The following is an 18,244-nucleotide window of genomic DNA, read 5'->3' as shown; positions in this document are numbered from 1 at the left end:
AACAAATATAATTATTTATTTGTACCAAATATAATTATTTATTTGTACCAAATAATTATTTTTTTATAACAAATATAATTATTTATTTGTACCAATATTTAAACCAATAATTTCTGTATTTAAAACAAGTACCATTAAATGGGCTCAAATAATTATTTGATGCAAATAAATAATTGTTTTGGTACAGATAAATAATTATTCGATACAAGTAAATAATTATTTGGTACAAAAGAATAATTATTTGGTACAAAAAAATAATTATTTGGTACAAATAAATAATTATTTGGTTCATGTAAATATTTATTTTTTAATAGTCGAGTAACCATAATTATACTTGAATCAAATAAATTTTTTTTATCAGTGTATAATTAAAATTTAAAAATCGATTTTAGGTAAAAAAAAAAAACTCAAATTTTGTAAATTTTGACTATTAGTAGTAAAAACAAAGTAAAGTCAGACATAATTTTCTAGGATTATTTTATAAATATTCGTTTCAGTAGTATAAGTAACTTATAGTCAGACTTATTTTTTTCTCGTAATTTTTCTATCTATCAGTAAAAAATAAGCCACATTCAGTAAAATTTTGAAAATTCCTGTCAATTTGATATTAGTATAGTAAAAGTAGTAAAAATCAATTGTGGTCAGACAATTAAAGTTCTTGTAATTTCACAGTAGTAAAGGTCAGTTTCAGTCAGACTAAATTTTTTAAAATTATTTTACAACTTTTATTTGAAAAATGAAAAAAAAATTTCTAATTCTATTTTTTCAATGCGGTTTAAAAAATTTTAAATTGAAAAAAATAAACAAAATTACAAATCTCGAGAATCAACAGTCGATAAATAAGAAATCAGCTCAAAAAAAAAAAAAAAAAAATTCCCTTTCCCAGTGAGTTTGTTCAGTCGGTATATAAAATATCTTATCCGCTCAGGTACTAAAACTCAGTTAACAGTTTCTATGAAATGGCGCTGCGAAGCGTTACCCAATAAAAATCCAAAAAGAAAATAAAAATTTTCCTTCTAAAAAAAAAACTATTTTTCAAAATTAAAAAAATAAAACAACCAAAAATTAAATCAATAGAAAATTTCCCAATAAATGGCGCTGCAAGCGTCACCTAATAAATCCAAAAAGGAAATTTTCCAAAAAAAAAAACCATTTTTTCAAAATTACAAAAATAATTAAATAAAAAATTAAATTAATAGAAAATTATAATAGAAGATGAAATTAATAGAAAATTAAATCAATAAAAAATTAAATAAACAGAAAATTTCTTTAGAAAAAAATTCGATCTACATTGAAAAAACGAAATTATTATTAAAAGGACTGGTTACAGGATAAAGACCATAAATTACAAAAATGACAGCAATATCCTGTAACCCATTCCGGGGTCACTTTCCACATTCACGCCATTATGTAATATAATAATAATAATAATCACGATCCCGGGATAAAAATCCTTTTTCTAATTTCAATAAAAATCAAAAAAAATTCATGAAAATATTTTTCAAAAATTAAAAATCCCTTCTCATTTTGTAAAATAAAAATTTTTTTTTTGCCAATTTTCTATATCAAGGTGAAACTATGTTTATATTATCTTTGAATCAACGATCGGTAAAACGGAACTACCCCACCCCCTTAAAATCTACGGCGTCACTGTACCACGCAGCTTTCCACCATTTTACCAGGAGAGCGAGAGAGAGAAAGAGAGAGTAAGTGGGGGGTAAGTCTATAGCTATCTTATACGCGAAGGAAAGATATGGGCTTTTGGGTTCTTGGGTTTTACAAGAGAAAGGAGAGGGAAGACGAGGGCCACGAGTAATTGCACACTGTATATCCTCCTCGACTTCACGTCGATTTCTGTCTTACTGAGAACAGCTCAACAATTATTTTACTGTCAATTTAAAAAAAAAAAAAAAAAAAAAATATTAAAAAAAGAAAATCAGTTCGCGCTCCTCTTTTTCTTCATTGTGTGTTACAAAAAAAAATTTCCAAAAAAAATCAAAAGTGCCAAAAAAGAAAATAAAAAAATTTCCTCTTCCGGTTCCTTCCGGTATTTTCGTACATTCCCTCATGCGTCCGTGACAGCTGTCATCTGACGTGCAATGATGCGCGACTTCGATTGATTCAGTGTCTGTGCTCCGGTGCGCGCATCTCTTGTCACCGGATTTCGTTTTATCGTTCTATTTTTTTTTCCTTTCCTTTTTTCGTTATTCAATATCTGTGTGTGTGTGTGTGTGGTCAAATAAATTTTTCCCCTATTTTTCAAAATAATAAAATTTACTTTTTGGGACGAGGGGGGGGGGGTTAGGAAATTGTCAAAATAAAAAATAATAAAACAGTGACAATTAAAAAAAAAAAAAATAATAATAATAACAATTGTGTGTCAAAGAGTTTTTTTTTTCACTCTCTGCAGCTACCTGGCAAAGAGGTGAGTCTCACACACTGCGGGTGTGCTCTGCACTTGACTTTGAATCTTTCGAATTGAAAATAGTTCCAAAAGAGTTTCTCTTTTATAATAATAATTTATTCATAACCTGTGTTTTGTTAATTTTTCAAAATAAATCGACATGTTTTTTTTTTTTTTAATATTAAAAATAAAATTGTTTCCCATAAAAAGTATTATTTTCAGTGAAAAAAATTTTTTTTTTTTTTAGTATTCTTAGTAATTAGGTGTGCCAATCAATTAAATTGCATTGTGCGACTAAACAACTATATAAGTTTATTAATAAGATACTATTAGCCATGTTGGTAGAAGCCAATTATTATTTCTCGTCACATCCGATTTATTTCAAAATATTTGAAATTAGTCAAATTTAGTACAAGGCTTATTATATGAAAAGTAGTATTTTACTACTAATTTTTAAATTACAGTATTTTTTTTATTCATACAGTCTGCTAATACTGTGGTTTCTATTATTCGATTTATAACTTGTACATTTAGTACTAATTGTTGTAATTAAATAATCATAATTATTAATAAAATAATAATAATAATAAAAATAATGATAAGGAATTGTCCCGTCAACTTAATAAATAAATAAATAGTAGAAATAGTAAAAAATAGTAAGAATACTAAAAATAATAATAATAGTAATAATAATAGTAATAATAATAATAATAATAATAATAATAATAATAATAATAATAATAGTATTAATAGTTAGTAATAATAGTAATAATAATAATAATAATAATAGTATTAATAGTTAGTAATAATAGTAATAATAATACACAGTGTAATGATTATGTGAAAAAATAATTAATACCAGTTTGTAATATTTTTACTAATTTAGTTAAAATGTTTACTAATTTAAATTTAGTAAGTACTGAATAAATTAATAGTTTCATATGTACTTATTATCATTATAGTAAATAATTATTAGCAAAAGAGAATTTTTTTTTTTTGCATTTACATGGAAAAAAAAAGATTTACCTGGAACAGTGAAAGGTTTCACTAAAATAGCAAAACTATATTATAAATGTTTCAATTAAATCTTTCACTATTCCAGTGAATTTCGTTGTTCCAAATCAAATTTTTTTTCCCTATTTAATTTCTCCTTCTATTTAAGAAAAATGATTAATTTTTATTAAAAAGAAATTTTTTTTAAAAAACTACTTTTTTATATTATAAATGTTTTTTTTTTTCTTTATAAAAAATAAAGAACGGGAAGTTTATAGAATTTCTACAGTTTAACATTTTTTAACTGTGTCGTAACACTTAAGTTTCACTTAACACTATATACTTTAGTCAGATATCTCGATTTCTTTCAATATCGAAATGTGTCTTTAATTTTAAACAAAAAAAAAAAAAAAAGAAAAATTAAAGTTTCTACAAATTTAGAAATGTCATTTATTTTTATTAAAAAACATTTTGATTCAATTATATTGAAAATTTACAAAATTTGAATTTTGTAATATCCTAAAACTGTATTTAAATTTTTTTTTTTAAATTTAAACTATCACTGGAAAAAAAAAATTTATTTAATTCAAGTATTTGGTTAGTTGACTATTAGCAAAAAAAAATATTTACTTGTATCAAATAATTTTTGAAGCCAAATAATTGAATTAAATAAACTGTATATTTGAACCAATAATTTCTATATTTGAAACAAATACAATTTAATTTGACTTTGAATTTGATAAAAATATTTATTTGATTCAAATATTTATTAGATACTAAATATAAAATATAAAATATTTATTTAATAATATTTATTTAATACAAGTATATTTATTTGAAAAATAAATTAAGATATTAAATATTTATTTAATAATATTTATTTGATACAAATAAATATTTATTTGATACTAGTTAAATAACCGATTATTTGAATCAAATAAATTTTTTTCAGTGCAAAATTTTCATATAAATGTTAATAATAAAAATCGAGGAATTTTAAAAAATTAACAAATTAATTTTAAATTCAAAATTATTGATAGAAAATAATAATTTCTTATAAAATATTTCGTTAATTATTGAATAATAAAAAAAAAACTGGGATTTCAAATATTTTAAACTGAATGTTAATATCAAAGGTTACAGAAAAGTTAATATATATATATATATAATTAATTTTAAGTTAGAACTTTATAGAAAAAGAAGAAAAAAACCAACTGAATAAACTTTATTGCGTCATAAAACATTTTAGTAAATGTAGCAGGTGAAGATAATGTATACACCTAATCTTCTATAAGTTTACCTCGTTAACAAGGAAACAAACTGGCTTCTAAACTTTCAAAAAAAAAAAAACTGTTTAAAAAATTTACACCACGCTAAATATAATTTTTATTTATACTATTATTATAATTATTACAATTTTTTAAAAATATTTTTCATTGCTTACCCAAAACGTATATGGAAATCAAAATGCAAAATGAAATATTTTGATAGACACTCACCTGTAACAAATAAAAAAAAATAATATCATTAGTCAATGTTATAACAAATATTTCTCTATAATAAATTTTTATTTCAAAAATAAAGAAAATAATTTATTATATATAATAAAATTTATAAATAATAAAATAAGATTTATAAAAATAAAATAATAAAAATAAATAATCATTACAATTACGCCTAATAATTATGTACATAATTATAATGAGAGAATAATTATAAATTAATTATTTAATTGTATTAAAATTTCTTTTAAATAAAAAAAAATTCTAATTCCTCTTTCTTGGAATATTTTATTTATTAAAAAAAAAAAAAACGAAATTGTAATTTAGCAAATAAAAACTTCCTTTTTTTCATGAAATTTCGAAAGAAAATTTTTTTTATATATTTCTATTATTATTATTATTATTATAATTTTTTTTTGTCGAAGACTTGAAATATATTTTGCAATAATTCTTTACAGCGCGAACTAATAGAAATAGTGACCTATTTTTTTCTTTGCAGATAATAATCATCGTTGGAAAATAGAGGAAATTAACGTGAAAAATGTATGATCAAAAGGATGAGGAAAAGACATCCTTTGGTGTCGACATTCTCAACCCCTTTGTACATCGTTTGGAGCTTGACACGACCTACGACAAGCTCAAGGTTAGCAAATTGATTCATTTTTTTTTCTTCTAATTAGTCTTTAATAAATTTTAATTTTAATCAACAATTAAATAATAAAATATTTATTTCTCCTTCTGTTTTATTTTTTTGCTTTTATTTAAATAGTTATACATATAAAAATACATGAACGACATTAAATTATAGACTGTTGAAATTACTAGAAAGTTTAGTACGATTTTAAATGACATTCCTTGCTATATAACAGAAAATAGTAACCGAGAGTGCCGTATAAATATAGATTTTTTAATGCAAAAATTTCTATAAATTAGTATAGTCTTGTTTTTTTTTTTTTTTTTTTTTTTTGTAAAATATAATAAATTTTAGTATGTTCTGAAAAACAATTAGTTCTTAAATGAAAGTTTCATAATTAGGATAAATTCAAAAATTTCATTAATTTTAAACAGTTTTTCTTTGTATGGAACTATTTTTTGAATTAACTTAAATTTCTTGATTCAAATACATTCAGAAAAAAGATATATTTATCTTAGAGCCAAATAAATATTTATTTAATTTAAATAAATTTTCATTTGATTTAAAAAAAATTTTTATTTGATTTAAATAAAAAAATTTATTTACGCCAAATAAATGGCCAAAGAAAATATTAAATATGTATTATTGATTTATTTTATCAGATATTATTGATTGACTCAATATATTTATTTATTAGAAAATTATTGGGATTTCCAGTTGAATTTTAAAATACAGCTTCAGGGCACTTATGTTTCATTGGATTTCGAAGACCCACAATCTTATTATTTCAGTTCAAAGTAAATCTCTTAACAATTTTTCTGTCCTTGACAGATTACGAAACAAGCCGAAGGAAAATTCTTTTTATAGAATATAAATTAAACAAATATACACATTTATATTTAAAAAAAATAAAAAAATAAAAAAAATAAAAACATTGTAAAATTATTATTATCATTAAAAACAGGAACATTAAAAAATCAACATTTTTTGACAATTGATTTATAATTTTTAACTTTTTAGTCAATTTTAAAAGAGAAGTAAAATCAAATTATTTTTTAACTTAAAAAATAATCAACAATTTTTTAATAAAAACAAATTAATTTAATATTAATTTGTATATAATATATATATAAATTTATAAATAATATTATAAAATTGTAACAAATAAATTTTCCATTAGGAAATAAACTGAATAAATATTTATTTATTTTCCAAAAAAAATTTTATATCGCCTTAAACGATAATTATTAGTTGTTTCAATTGTTTTTTTTAATTGTTAATTGTTCTTTTTTTTAATTTAAACAACTAATTATCGTTTAAGGCCATGTAAAAAATTTTTTGAAAATAAAAACAGAAAAAGAGTATAAAAATTATTAACTATATTATATTTATTCATAATAATAATAATAATAATAATAATAATAATTTATTATTAAATTTTTCTTTATAAAATTTTGATAAGTTTTTAAATTTTATATTATTTATATTATTATTATTTTATGTTATTTATTTTTTTTATTTGAAAATAAGATTTCCATGAAATTTGATTTTATGTAAAAATTTAAAATTTTAAAAATATTAATACTAGTTCGATTTTTTTCACCTGAAAAGGAAACCAACGCGTGTATGAGAGTTTTATAAAAACAAAAAAAACATTATTTTATCTACTTTATTTCCTGGTTGAAAATTTATTTTTTAAAATACATTACTTAATGTATGAGTAAAAAATTACTTTTTAATTGAATTTATTATTATTTTATTTATTATACATAAATTATAATAATTTAAATATTTTTTTTAAAAATAAATTATAATAATTTACCATTATGTTTTTATTAAATTATCATTATTATTATTATTATTATTATTATTAAAAACGTTGAATTTTTAGTCTTCCTGTTTCAATGATAAATTAAATATAATTTTTTAAATAAATTTTTTTATAAATTATACATAAATAAATTAATAAAATAGAAAACTGCAAAAATAATTTTCAAATAATTTTCCTGTAAAAAAAAAAATTTATTAAATTAAAAACTATTGGTTTTTAAAAATTGGCGATAATAATTTTGTATTACACGTATCTATATCTGAATTCCAGTGCAAATTCATGAAATTCTTTACAAGCACAAAATGATGAAAAATTTATATATATACACACAAATTTATCAGAGAAAGGTATGCTTTCAGGCTTTCACAAATGAATTCGTACACCTTTGTATATATATATATATATATATATATATACATATGTATGGCAAAGTATAATAAATATGTATATGTTTATATGTGTGGGGGAAAATGTAAGTCTCGACAGTAACCTCGATCTTCAGAGAGGGCTATATGCTATCTCTGTGTTAGTAGGCAACATATACAGACATTCGCGAGACAAACGTGTATGTGTGTGTGTGTATTAGTGAATCGATGCCACAGATGAGAAAATAACGGAACGACTGTACGGTACTTGGGTACACGGCTAGATCTCCTTTCAGCCCAGATATCTCAAAAAAAAAAAAAAAAAGAGAGGATAAAAAATCTATACTCAAAGCAAATCTTAACAGGTCAATGAATGGAAATAGGGTCAATATTTGGGGTGTAAATTTAAACAAGGGGTAATGTTTCCTACCTTTAATTTAGAAACGCCGTGAAAATTTTAACATTATCAAAATTCATTTTTCTTTATTTTATCTTCTACAGATATACATTGTGGAAAAAAAATTTATTTTATCCAAATAACCAATTATTACTTATTATCAAATAAATATTATTAGATTCAATTAAAGAGTACATGAAAAAAAAAAAATAAATAATCTGGAACAGCGATAAGTTTCACTGGAACACCGATATATTTTACTAAAACAGAGAAAGTTTTCGCTAATCTAGAGAAACATATCGCTGTTCCAAATAAAGTTTTTTTCCCTATATTTGTTTCAAATACAAAAATTGTTGGTTTAAATACAGTTTATTTGAATCAAATAAAAAATTATTTAGTTTAAGTAAATATTTATTTGGTTCAAGTAAATATTTTATTTGGTTCAAGTAAATATTTATTTGGTTCAAGTAAATATTTATTTGGTTCAAGGAAATATTTCTTTGATAATTGTCAAGTAATTATTTGCATCGAATATTTTTTTTTCAGTGCGCACTTCTACTTTCTTAATTTAATATATGGAATTCGACTAATTTCACTGATGCCCCAAGTGTGACCCCTTACCCCCCCCCCTCACTGTTTTCTATAATGCATTGCTTCATCAGTGAAATTTCGCTGACATGAGAATCAGTGAAAGGCAACTCTAAACACTGTTCCAATATACTATAGATACAGATATATATACAAAAGTATACCAATAAACGTTTATTCATTGAGAAGATCAATATCTTCCCCGTTGCAAAATTTCCATATTGGAAAATTTTTTTTTCATCTAATTCATTAAGCAGTGGCGAAAATAATTGCTTGAATCAATAATAATTTATTTATTCAATTTTAAAATTGTAATTATTAACATAGAGAATAAATTATTTTCAAGTTAATAATATAGAAAAAAAAGAAGACTGAAAAAAAATTTATTTGATTCAAAATAATTGGTTATTTAACAATTATAAAATAAAATTAAATATTTAATTGCATTAAATAAATATTTAATTGTGATAAATAAATTGTGTTTGTATTAAATATTTATTGTATCAATAAAATGTTGTTTCAATTAGAGAAATATTATTGGTTCAAATACAATTTGTTTAATATTTAATTATTGTAATTTTAATTATAATTATTTGATTTAAGTAAATATTTATTTGATATTTAAATAACCGATTATTTGTATTAAATAATTTTTTTTTTCCGTGAAAAAATAGAAATTTATATTTATTATTTTTAATTATTATTATATTATTATTATTATTATTTTATTATTTATTTTTTATTTTAAATTTCTTTATTGGAAAAATTTTTTGGATAGCGAGGAATCGAACCCTAGTTCACCGAATACGAACGAAGGATTCTAACCGAAGCGCTAAACTACAAAATCTTTAAATTTCTTTTTTTTATACACTCAAATGAATGGTTTTTTTTGTCTCCGAGCCTACTAACTTATTTATTTGTTGCAAATATCTTTTTTTTTTCATTTAAATAAATTTAATAGAATCAAAGAAAAATTTAATTGAGTCAAAGAAAAATTTATTTGAGCCAAAGAAAAATTTGTTTATGACAAATAAAATTTTTATTTGAGACAATTTTAGACAAATTATTTTTATTTTAAAGAAAAATTTATTTGAGCCAAAGAAAAATTTGTTTATGACAAATAAAATTTTTATTTATGACAAATAAAATTTTTATTTACGCCAAATAAATAGGTTATAGTAGGCTCTGAGACAAATATATACGTTTAGTTAACTCAAATATATTTCAATAAATAAATAAATAAATAAATATTTTATTTGGTTCAAATAAATCAATTCTCTGAGTTTATTTATTATACAAAAATAAAGAAATTTTTTTTTAATAAATAAATTATTATTAAATAAAATTAATTTTGTATTTTAAAATTTTTAGACGGCGTTCCTTACAGTTGCCTTACTGCCGTTTAGGCTGGCAGCAATCACAGCTTTAGTAATAATGGCCTGGTTACTAGCTTGTTTAGGATTACACGGTCTCTCCGAAGATGATCTTCGAAGAGCTCCACTACAAGGATGGAGGCGGTAAGTTTCTTATTTAAATTTTTTCAAAAATTCTTTTATAAAATCCATATAACAATAAAATTACTGTCTATAGTGAAAACAATTTTTATTTCATTCAAATAATCGGTTACTTGATATCAAATAAATATTTATTTATATTAAATAATTATTATTTATATTGAATAATTATTATTTCTATTGAATGATTATTATTCGTATTAAATAATTATTATTTAATCCAAGTAAATATTTATTTGATAATAGTCAAGTAACCGATTATTTGAATCAAATAAATTTTTTTTTCAATGTATCATAAATATTGTGAAAAATTTTCATATTGTATATATTTTATGCACGTTTGTTTGATGGAATGCTTATTTATTAGTTTTTTTTTTAATTTTAATTATTGCCTTTACTCTTAATTGTAATTTTATTTATTCTGATAAAATTCACGCATGAACCACGTTACTTAAATTTACCATTTGCTTATTAACACATTTTTATTTTCCTATAGATGATTTTTATATTCCGGACCCCCTAAAAAAAATTTTTTTTTTAAATTTCATTACTTTTTTTTAAAAAACGAAAAAAAAATGAGAATAAAAAATTTTTTAGAGGGTCCAGAATATAAAAATCACCATGTATATAAAAAATCTTCTACTTTTTGCTCGTAGTCACAATTTGTAACTAATACAAAAAACTTTTTTAAATATTTTTATATGACAAATGAATTTTTTTTTTTAAATAAAATATATTTACAATGTAATTAGCGATACATTTAATTTTTTTTTTAACACTACATTAAAGAAAAATATTTCATTATCAATGTTAAAATGACCTCGAAAATGCACACTAAATGATAAAAGTCACAAACTCGTGTGGTAAATTGTCTTTAGGCATATATAGAAATTTTATCCATACTAAAAAGTGACGTATACAGTTTAGAGACTCCTGAATAATTTAGAGTTAAATCAATGTTTTCAATGCTGACCAAACACCTTGATATTCATTTTTTATTAATTAATTCAACCGACTTAATTGTTTCATATTTTTATTTTCCAACTTTTATACGTCAATTTTAACATTATCCGGAAGTGTTCTATTAATACAATCAACTATTTCTTTTTTTAAAACTTTTTAATAATAATAAAAAAAAAGAATTCGAATTAACCGAAAACTAATAATTAGCCTTTACATTATATTTAAAAAAAATAAAAAAAACTTTGTTTAAATAAACTTCTTATTTAACTGAAAGTAATTAGAATTTACAGAAATTATTTATTAAAATAGTGTAATTACCTTGACCTTTCTTTTATTAAAATAATAAAAAAAAAGTAATTCATATTTTACATTTATATAATTAAAAAAAAACCGTTAAAAAAATGATTGATTAAAAGATATCTCAATAACGATTTTACATTTAAAATTGTTTGTTGACTATAAATATTTATCTATATACACCTCCTGTAGTATTATTTTTAAATTCTAAATTGGATTCCGTCCAGGCCTACGTATTTAAATATATAAAAAAAAAGTTTCGAAAAAAATTAAAAGAACATAAAAGAAATGACAAACCGAAAAAATTTCCTTTGTATCAATTTTAAAATAAAGAACAATATTGTGGAAATAATCAAAAAAATTTTAATTTTTTAAGTAAATTTTTCACACACGTTTAAATTCGTCGGCTTTTAATTTTTTTAGTTTATAAAATTTAATTTAAAAATGTTATTTTTAAAGTATATAACTTTTGCAAAGAGAGCATGAATAGTCAAAAATTATAAATGTTATAGTTTTTTTTTTTTTTTTTTATACGTCAGCGTTCAATAATAGTCGGCAACGCAATACTTTGTTTTGTTCAGTCGTATATGCTTTTAAGTTTGTAATGTCTCCAATATTTTTAGAGCACGCCTATAGTTTTTCTATTGTTATTTTATTTATCATCTTATACGAGTATTCATATTTTAATATTTCTATTGGGATTTAAAATTTTTTTTTTACTGTTAAATGTTAACGTAGATTCATAAAAAACAATGTTATTTATTTAATATTAAAAGATCAATTTTTAATGTCAATTTTGATTTAGATTTTAAAAATACAGTATAGCCTCGATAAGTGGGATGTTTAGAGTGGGTGTCTCACTTACAGAGGTTTCAGTGTAATCATTTTTTTAAATAAATTAATTAATTCTACAAAAAACAGTATGGCCTCAGTAAGTGGAAAGTTTAAAATGGGTGTCTCAATTACAGAGGTTTTAATGTAACAATTTTTCTTTTGATAAATGCAAAAAATACAGTATAGCCTCGATAAGTAGGAAGTTTAGAGTGAGCGTCTCACAGAGACTTCAGTGTAATATTTTTTCATAAATGAATTAAATTTAAAAAGTACAGTATAACCTCGATAAAATACAATATGACTTCTATAAGTGAGAACTTTAAAATGGGTGTCTCACTGAGAGGTTTGAGATGGGTGGTTTCACTGTAATCATTTTTATTTTCATAAATGAATTAAATTTAAAAAATACAGTATAACCTCGATAAGTGGGAAGTTGAAAGTGGGTGGCCACTTACAGAGGCTCCACTGTAATATTTTTTCCATAAATGAATAAACTTTACAAAATATAGTATAGCCTTGGTAAGTGGGTGTTTTTCTTACACAGGCTTCACTGTAACAATTTTTATCCTAAAAGAAATAAATTTAAAAAATACAGTATACCCTTGATAAGTGGGATCTTCAAAGCGTGTGTCTCACTTACAGAGGTTTCACTGTATTTTTTTTTTCTAAATCAATTGACGTTAAAAAACAACTTAATTTCAATAAATAAAATGTATTTTTGGTAAAATTAAACATATTTTGAATAGAAAAACTATTTGAAAAATGAATATTGTGCAAATTGAAAATTTTTTCCGTGTTAATTAATAAAATATAACAGAGACATGAGGGTGCTGGTTTGCTGGGTAATGAGAGCACTTTTTGTCTGCGGTGGATTTCATCATTTAAAAGTAAAAGGTCAAAAAGCGCCAATGAAGGATGCACCAATATTGGCCCTAGCACCCCATTCTTCATTCTTTGATGCACTTCCGGTTGTTTATCTCGGTGGACCGAGCATCGTCGCCAAGGCAGAAACATCAACAATTCCCTTTTTCGGAAGTACGTTTTATCTTTTTATAACAAAAATAATATCATCATCATCATCATCATCATAGCCTCAGGAAATAAAAAAAAAAATTTTTAAATAAATACACTATTATACGGATGATGTATTTTTTTTTTTTAACCGTGTATAATTATCAACTATTCGTTTCATGAGCTCGTGGTCATTGCGCGTTTTCTAGCGATAATTAAATTAGTCACTTTTTTTTACCACAGAGAGAAATTATAATTCGCAACCTACAAAGCAAATCGTGCTTTTTTTCTGAATAAATCAAAGATTAAATTACTTCGAAATAAAAAGAAACTATTGTTTCTAAATATAATTTTACCTATTTAATAAAGAGGAAAACAAAAATTATCCTCGGGAGCATAAATTAATATACGACTTTCAAATAAGAGTCATTATTAATTTTTTAATAGAAATTACAAATACAACAATTTGAATTTTTTGGAAAAAATTTTAAATTCAAATGTTAATAATAATTTTTCTTTTTAAATTAAAAAAAAAATATTTTTTCCACACTTTTAAGCTTCTATTTGGTGTACTGAAAAAAAATTTATTTGATTCATATAAAAATTATTTGCTTCAAATAAATATTTATTTGATATGTATATAACTGATAACTTGAATCAAATAAAATTTTTTTTCAATGTGATTTTTATTTTAAATACTCTTTTCAAAAAAATAATATAACAATTAATTAATTTTTAGTCAAATAAATACTAAAAATTATTCAATTATATGGTATTATTTTTAAAACAGTATTAAAAATATATTTTTAACACTTTTTTCTTTTCCTTCTACATTCTGGTAAATTATTTCTCAGCATGTACGTGCTCTCAAACAATTTGTAAAACAATAAGCATGAAGGAAATATAAAAAATGGGAATATATGGACTAAAACTTAACAAAAATTGAGCACGAATATAACTAATTATTATTATTAAGGCCTATTTTCATAGAGATATTTTTTTCTCAAAAATAATATATATATATATATATATAGTGCAAAAAAAATAACACTTGGTGAAAATCACAATGGTAATTGAATCTATTTTTATAAAAAAAAAAAAAAATCTATAAATTTTTATTAAATATTTTGAATTTTTCATATATATGGTGGATGTGATTTCTTGTTTTTAATGAACGTGACTTTATGTAAAGTCGATCTTAATTATTATTAAGAATAATTGGTATATTAACTAACATGACAACATTATTTGTTAATTGGGAATAATGTAATAAATGGTGTAGGTGAATATTGTCATAAAAATTTGTATTTTTTTTTTTAAATAATATTCAATAATATATTTTTTTACGTAAAAAATATAATATTTAATAATATATTTTTTTACGTAAAAAATGTAATATTTAATAATATAATTTTTCCCGTAAAAAATATAATATATTTTTTACGTGACAAATTTTTCGAAAATTAATTGTTATATTTTTCAATGTTACCGTTTTCCTTGTAAAATATTCCAACTATATGTGAAATATTAATTTCTGTCTAATTTTTCCAATGTAAATTAACACCAATTCTGGATTTTATTAAATTTCATATATAATAAAAAATAAAATAACAAAATTCATATAGATCAATTAAAGGTATTTTCTAATTAAAAAAAAAAAAAAAAATTTTCGTTTTTTCGTCATATTTCGAGATTTTTTATTTTTATTCAATTATATTTATTTTTTGTTATTCAAAAAAAGAGATAAATTTTTATTTGTTATATGAAAATTTAATTTTTTAAATAAACGATGTCAACTACTTGCTGAAATTACATTGAATTATAAACAAGTTTATAATTACTAGAATTAAAATAACTAACAATCAAATACTGTTTATTTTAATTAACTAGTAATTATTTTTTTGATAACTAATATTTTGTTTCTTATCTACAATTCTTTTTTTATTACTTTCATATATATTATTTTCAATACAATTTCCTATATCTATTTTTCTTCTAGAATTTTCTACGTTTATTTTATTATTTTCCAATATTTGTCATTTTACTGTAAAAATTTATCTATTCTATATTATTTTTCATTTCATAATATTAATATTTCAAATCATTAAAATAAATAAATAATTAACAATTAAATTATTAATAATTAATAATTAATAATCATTAAAATTAATATTAAAAGTAAATATGTCAATTTGGGTCATTGAAAAAAGAAATTTTTTTTTAAATTATAAAATAATTTAAAAAATTTTTTTTTAAATGAATTATTAACGATCTGACCGCATTAGAGTATATAAATGACTACTGTTCCTCGCGTCATTTAATACTATAACGGGAAATAAAATGGAAATAAGAAATTTAGTCAAAATGTAATTAGAGAATAATTTTTTTAAGAAAAAATATTTTGTACATTCTTTGCAAATTTTTATTTTCAGCGAAATAAAATAAAACAAATAATATAAAAATATGAGAAAATAAAAAAAAAATTTCGTTAAGAAATAAATTATTTTTCTAAATCAACATAAAATGAAAAAATTAATAAAATCCAGTACCAAGTGTTAAAATTAACATTTATTGTTTTTGTTTCTTATTAATAAAAATTGGGAATTTTTTTCAAAATTTATTTATTTTGCTTTTTTACTTTTTTTTTAATGGAATAAAAAATGAAAATAATTTTTTCAATAAATTTTTGAATTTGATTTAAAATCTCATATAGCAAAGTAGTACCCTGGTTATGTTTTCTGGGACGGCTGACATATCAAGCAGGGGGAATGAAAATTGTGGTACGTGGAAAACAAGCATCCCGAGCTGAAGCGCCAATCTTAGTGGTCGCACCACATTCCACATTTATAGACGGTGGTATCGTCTATGTTACTGGATTTCCTTCCATCATCGTTAGACGAGAATCAGGATTGAATCCTTTCATTGGAAGTATGCTTTTTTTTGCATATTTTTTTTTTCCTCTCATACATATATAGTATAGAAGATTCCCTATAACCATCATTACATGATTTTACACAGTAATTTTCCATTTTTTTTTCTTTTTGCAAAATATATATAAATTCTATAGAATCAAATTTTATTTTTTCAAATTTTTTTTTTCAATTTCAGTTAAATTATATAGGCAGAAGAAAATCTCCATTTAAGAGGATACATAGTAATATTATATATCGAAAGTAAATTCATTTTCATTATGAAAATTATTTTCTTTAAAAAAAAAAAAAAAAAATTAAAAAAATTATATATATTGTAAATTAACTAATCGTTTACTTTACAGAAAAATAATTTTTTTAAAATTGAAAAATACAAGTGCGCATGCTTAAAGCAGGTAATACACTTTAACTAGGACAGGCAACTTATTTACACACCAAGGTATACATACTCGACCCACTGTTAAGATTAAGAGAAATGAAATTCGAAAAATTCATAGTTAATTTTATTTAAATAAAATAATAGAAAATAATGAGGGACGTTTGCTTTTAAAATATTATTAATAAAATAGGTTTAAATGTCCTTCCAATATTTTTTTTTCTTTTCATTACAATGAAAATAATATTCAAATTCAAGGTAACTTTTTCACATTAAAGAACCTATCAAACGTTTTTTTTTAAGATATCTATATATAAAGTTTTATTATTAAAGAGTGTCCTAATTTTTTAGCAAAATGAACATAAACAAGATTTATGAATTGTAATTAAAAAAAATTAAAAAGACAAGAATATTCACATTCACCATATATGTATACTAAATTAAATGGCAAAACTTGATAAAAAAAAAAAAAAAAAAAAAAAAACGAATATAAAAAATTGTACTTTCAATTTTTATACCAAGAAAAATGTTTTATTTGCGTTTATTTTGAGAAAAAATAAAATTTATTTAAGACAAATAATATTATTTATTTATTTAAATATTAAATAAATATAAAAAATTAGTATTTAAATAAATATTAAAATAACTAACTTTTTTTTTATTTCAAATAAATATTATTTTTTGAAAATTATTTTTATATTTATTTTGATACTACTTTTTTTTTATTTAAGATAAAATTTTATTTAAAACAATTAAAATTTATTTGTAACAAATAAAAAAAATTATCTCCCTAAATGTGAATTAGTAAAAATGTTTATTAATTTGAATTAGTGACTCACTTTTTGATTCTGAATTTCTAAAATTTTATTAATTATTAGTAAGTTTTACTAAATATTTTTACTAATTCAGATATAGAGAATAGTATTGAAATAAATATTAAAATAATTGGAATAAATAAAATTAATATTTATAAATAAATATTAAAATATTTGAATTAAATAAATATTTATTTGACTCTGAGAGACAAATATATATATATCTTTCCTCTAGTCACATTAAAATTTAATGTCAAAAAAAAATTTTTTTTTTCACTATAAAAAATCAGTGTCATTGATTTTTACAGATTTAAAAAAAATTAATGGAGAAAGTTTTACTAAATTAATATCGAAAAATATTTTCAGAACTCATCAATTATACACAACCGGTGTATGTTTGGCGAGATGATCCAAATTCAAGGCAAAATACCATCAAGGAAATTATTGATAGAGCAACATCGAAAGAAGATTGGCCTCAGGTACATTTTTATATAGAAAAAAAAAAAACAATAATAATAAATAAATGCACCGAAAAAACGATATTCTTAATTTAGGAAAAAAATTGTGGTTTATATTTAAAAAAAAAATAATATAATAATCTTAAAATAAGAATATTTCTTAATTTAAGAATTATTGAACATAGAATTTTTTTTTTAACAATTAATAATATTTACTCAGATAAAATAGTATATTTATCTCAGAGTCTACTAACTCATTTAATTGTTGCAAATATATTTTATTTCATTTGAATAAAAAATTTATTTAAACTAAAGAAAAATTTATTAATGAC

At 21.2% G+C, this 18,244-nt stretch overlaps 1 protein-coding gene across 2 annotated transcripts in view; it reads left to right on the top strand.

The window, feature by feature from the left end:
• Window positions 1-1,751: 1,751 nt before the first annotated feature.
• Window positions 1,752-18,244, top strand: part of LOC127281827 (lysophosphatidylcholine acyltransferase) — a 24,347-nt gene continuing 7,854 nt past the window's right edge. The window contains exons 1-5 of one of the 2 annotated variants that reach the window (XM_051305761.1): window positions 1,752-2,425; window positions 5,399-5,542; window positions 10,086-10,231; window positions 16,047-16,261; window positions 17,821-17,933. In XM_051305761.1, the coding sequence (XP_051161718.1) occupies window positions 5,441-5,542; window positions 10,086-10,231; window positions 16,047-16,261; window positions 17,821-17,933 (576 nt within the window). In that variant the 5' untranslated portion in view covers window positions 1,752-2,425; window positions 5,399-5,440. Of the gene's footprint in view, window positions 2,426-5,398; window positions 5,543-10,085; window positions 10,232-13,139; window positions 13,358-16,046; window positions 16,262-17,820; window positions 17,934-18,244 lie in introns of both variants that reach the window. The other variant, XM_051305760.1, reaches the window with a different exon arrangement.

Source organism: Leptopilina boulardi, unplaced genomic scaffold, assembly GCF_019393585.1.
Source record: "Leptopilina boulardi isolate dan_hultmark-lab unplaced genomic scaffold, ZJU_Lbou_2.1 LbouV2_278, whole genome shotgun sequence".
NCBI lineage: Eukaryota > Metazoa > Arthropoda > Insecta > Hymenoptera > Figitidae > Leptopilina > Leptopilina boulardi.
Note: the sequence above shows the minus strand (reverse complement) of the source record. Positions and strands in the feature narration are given on the sequence as shown.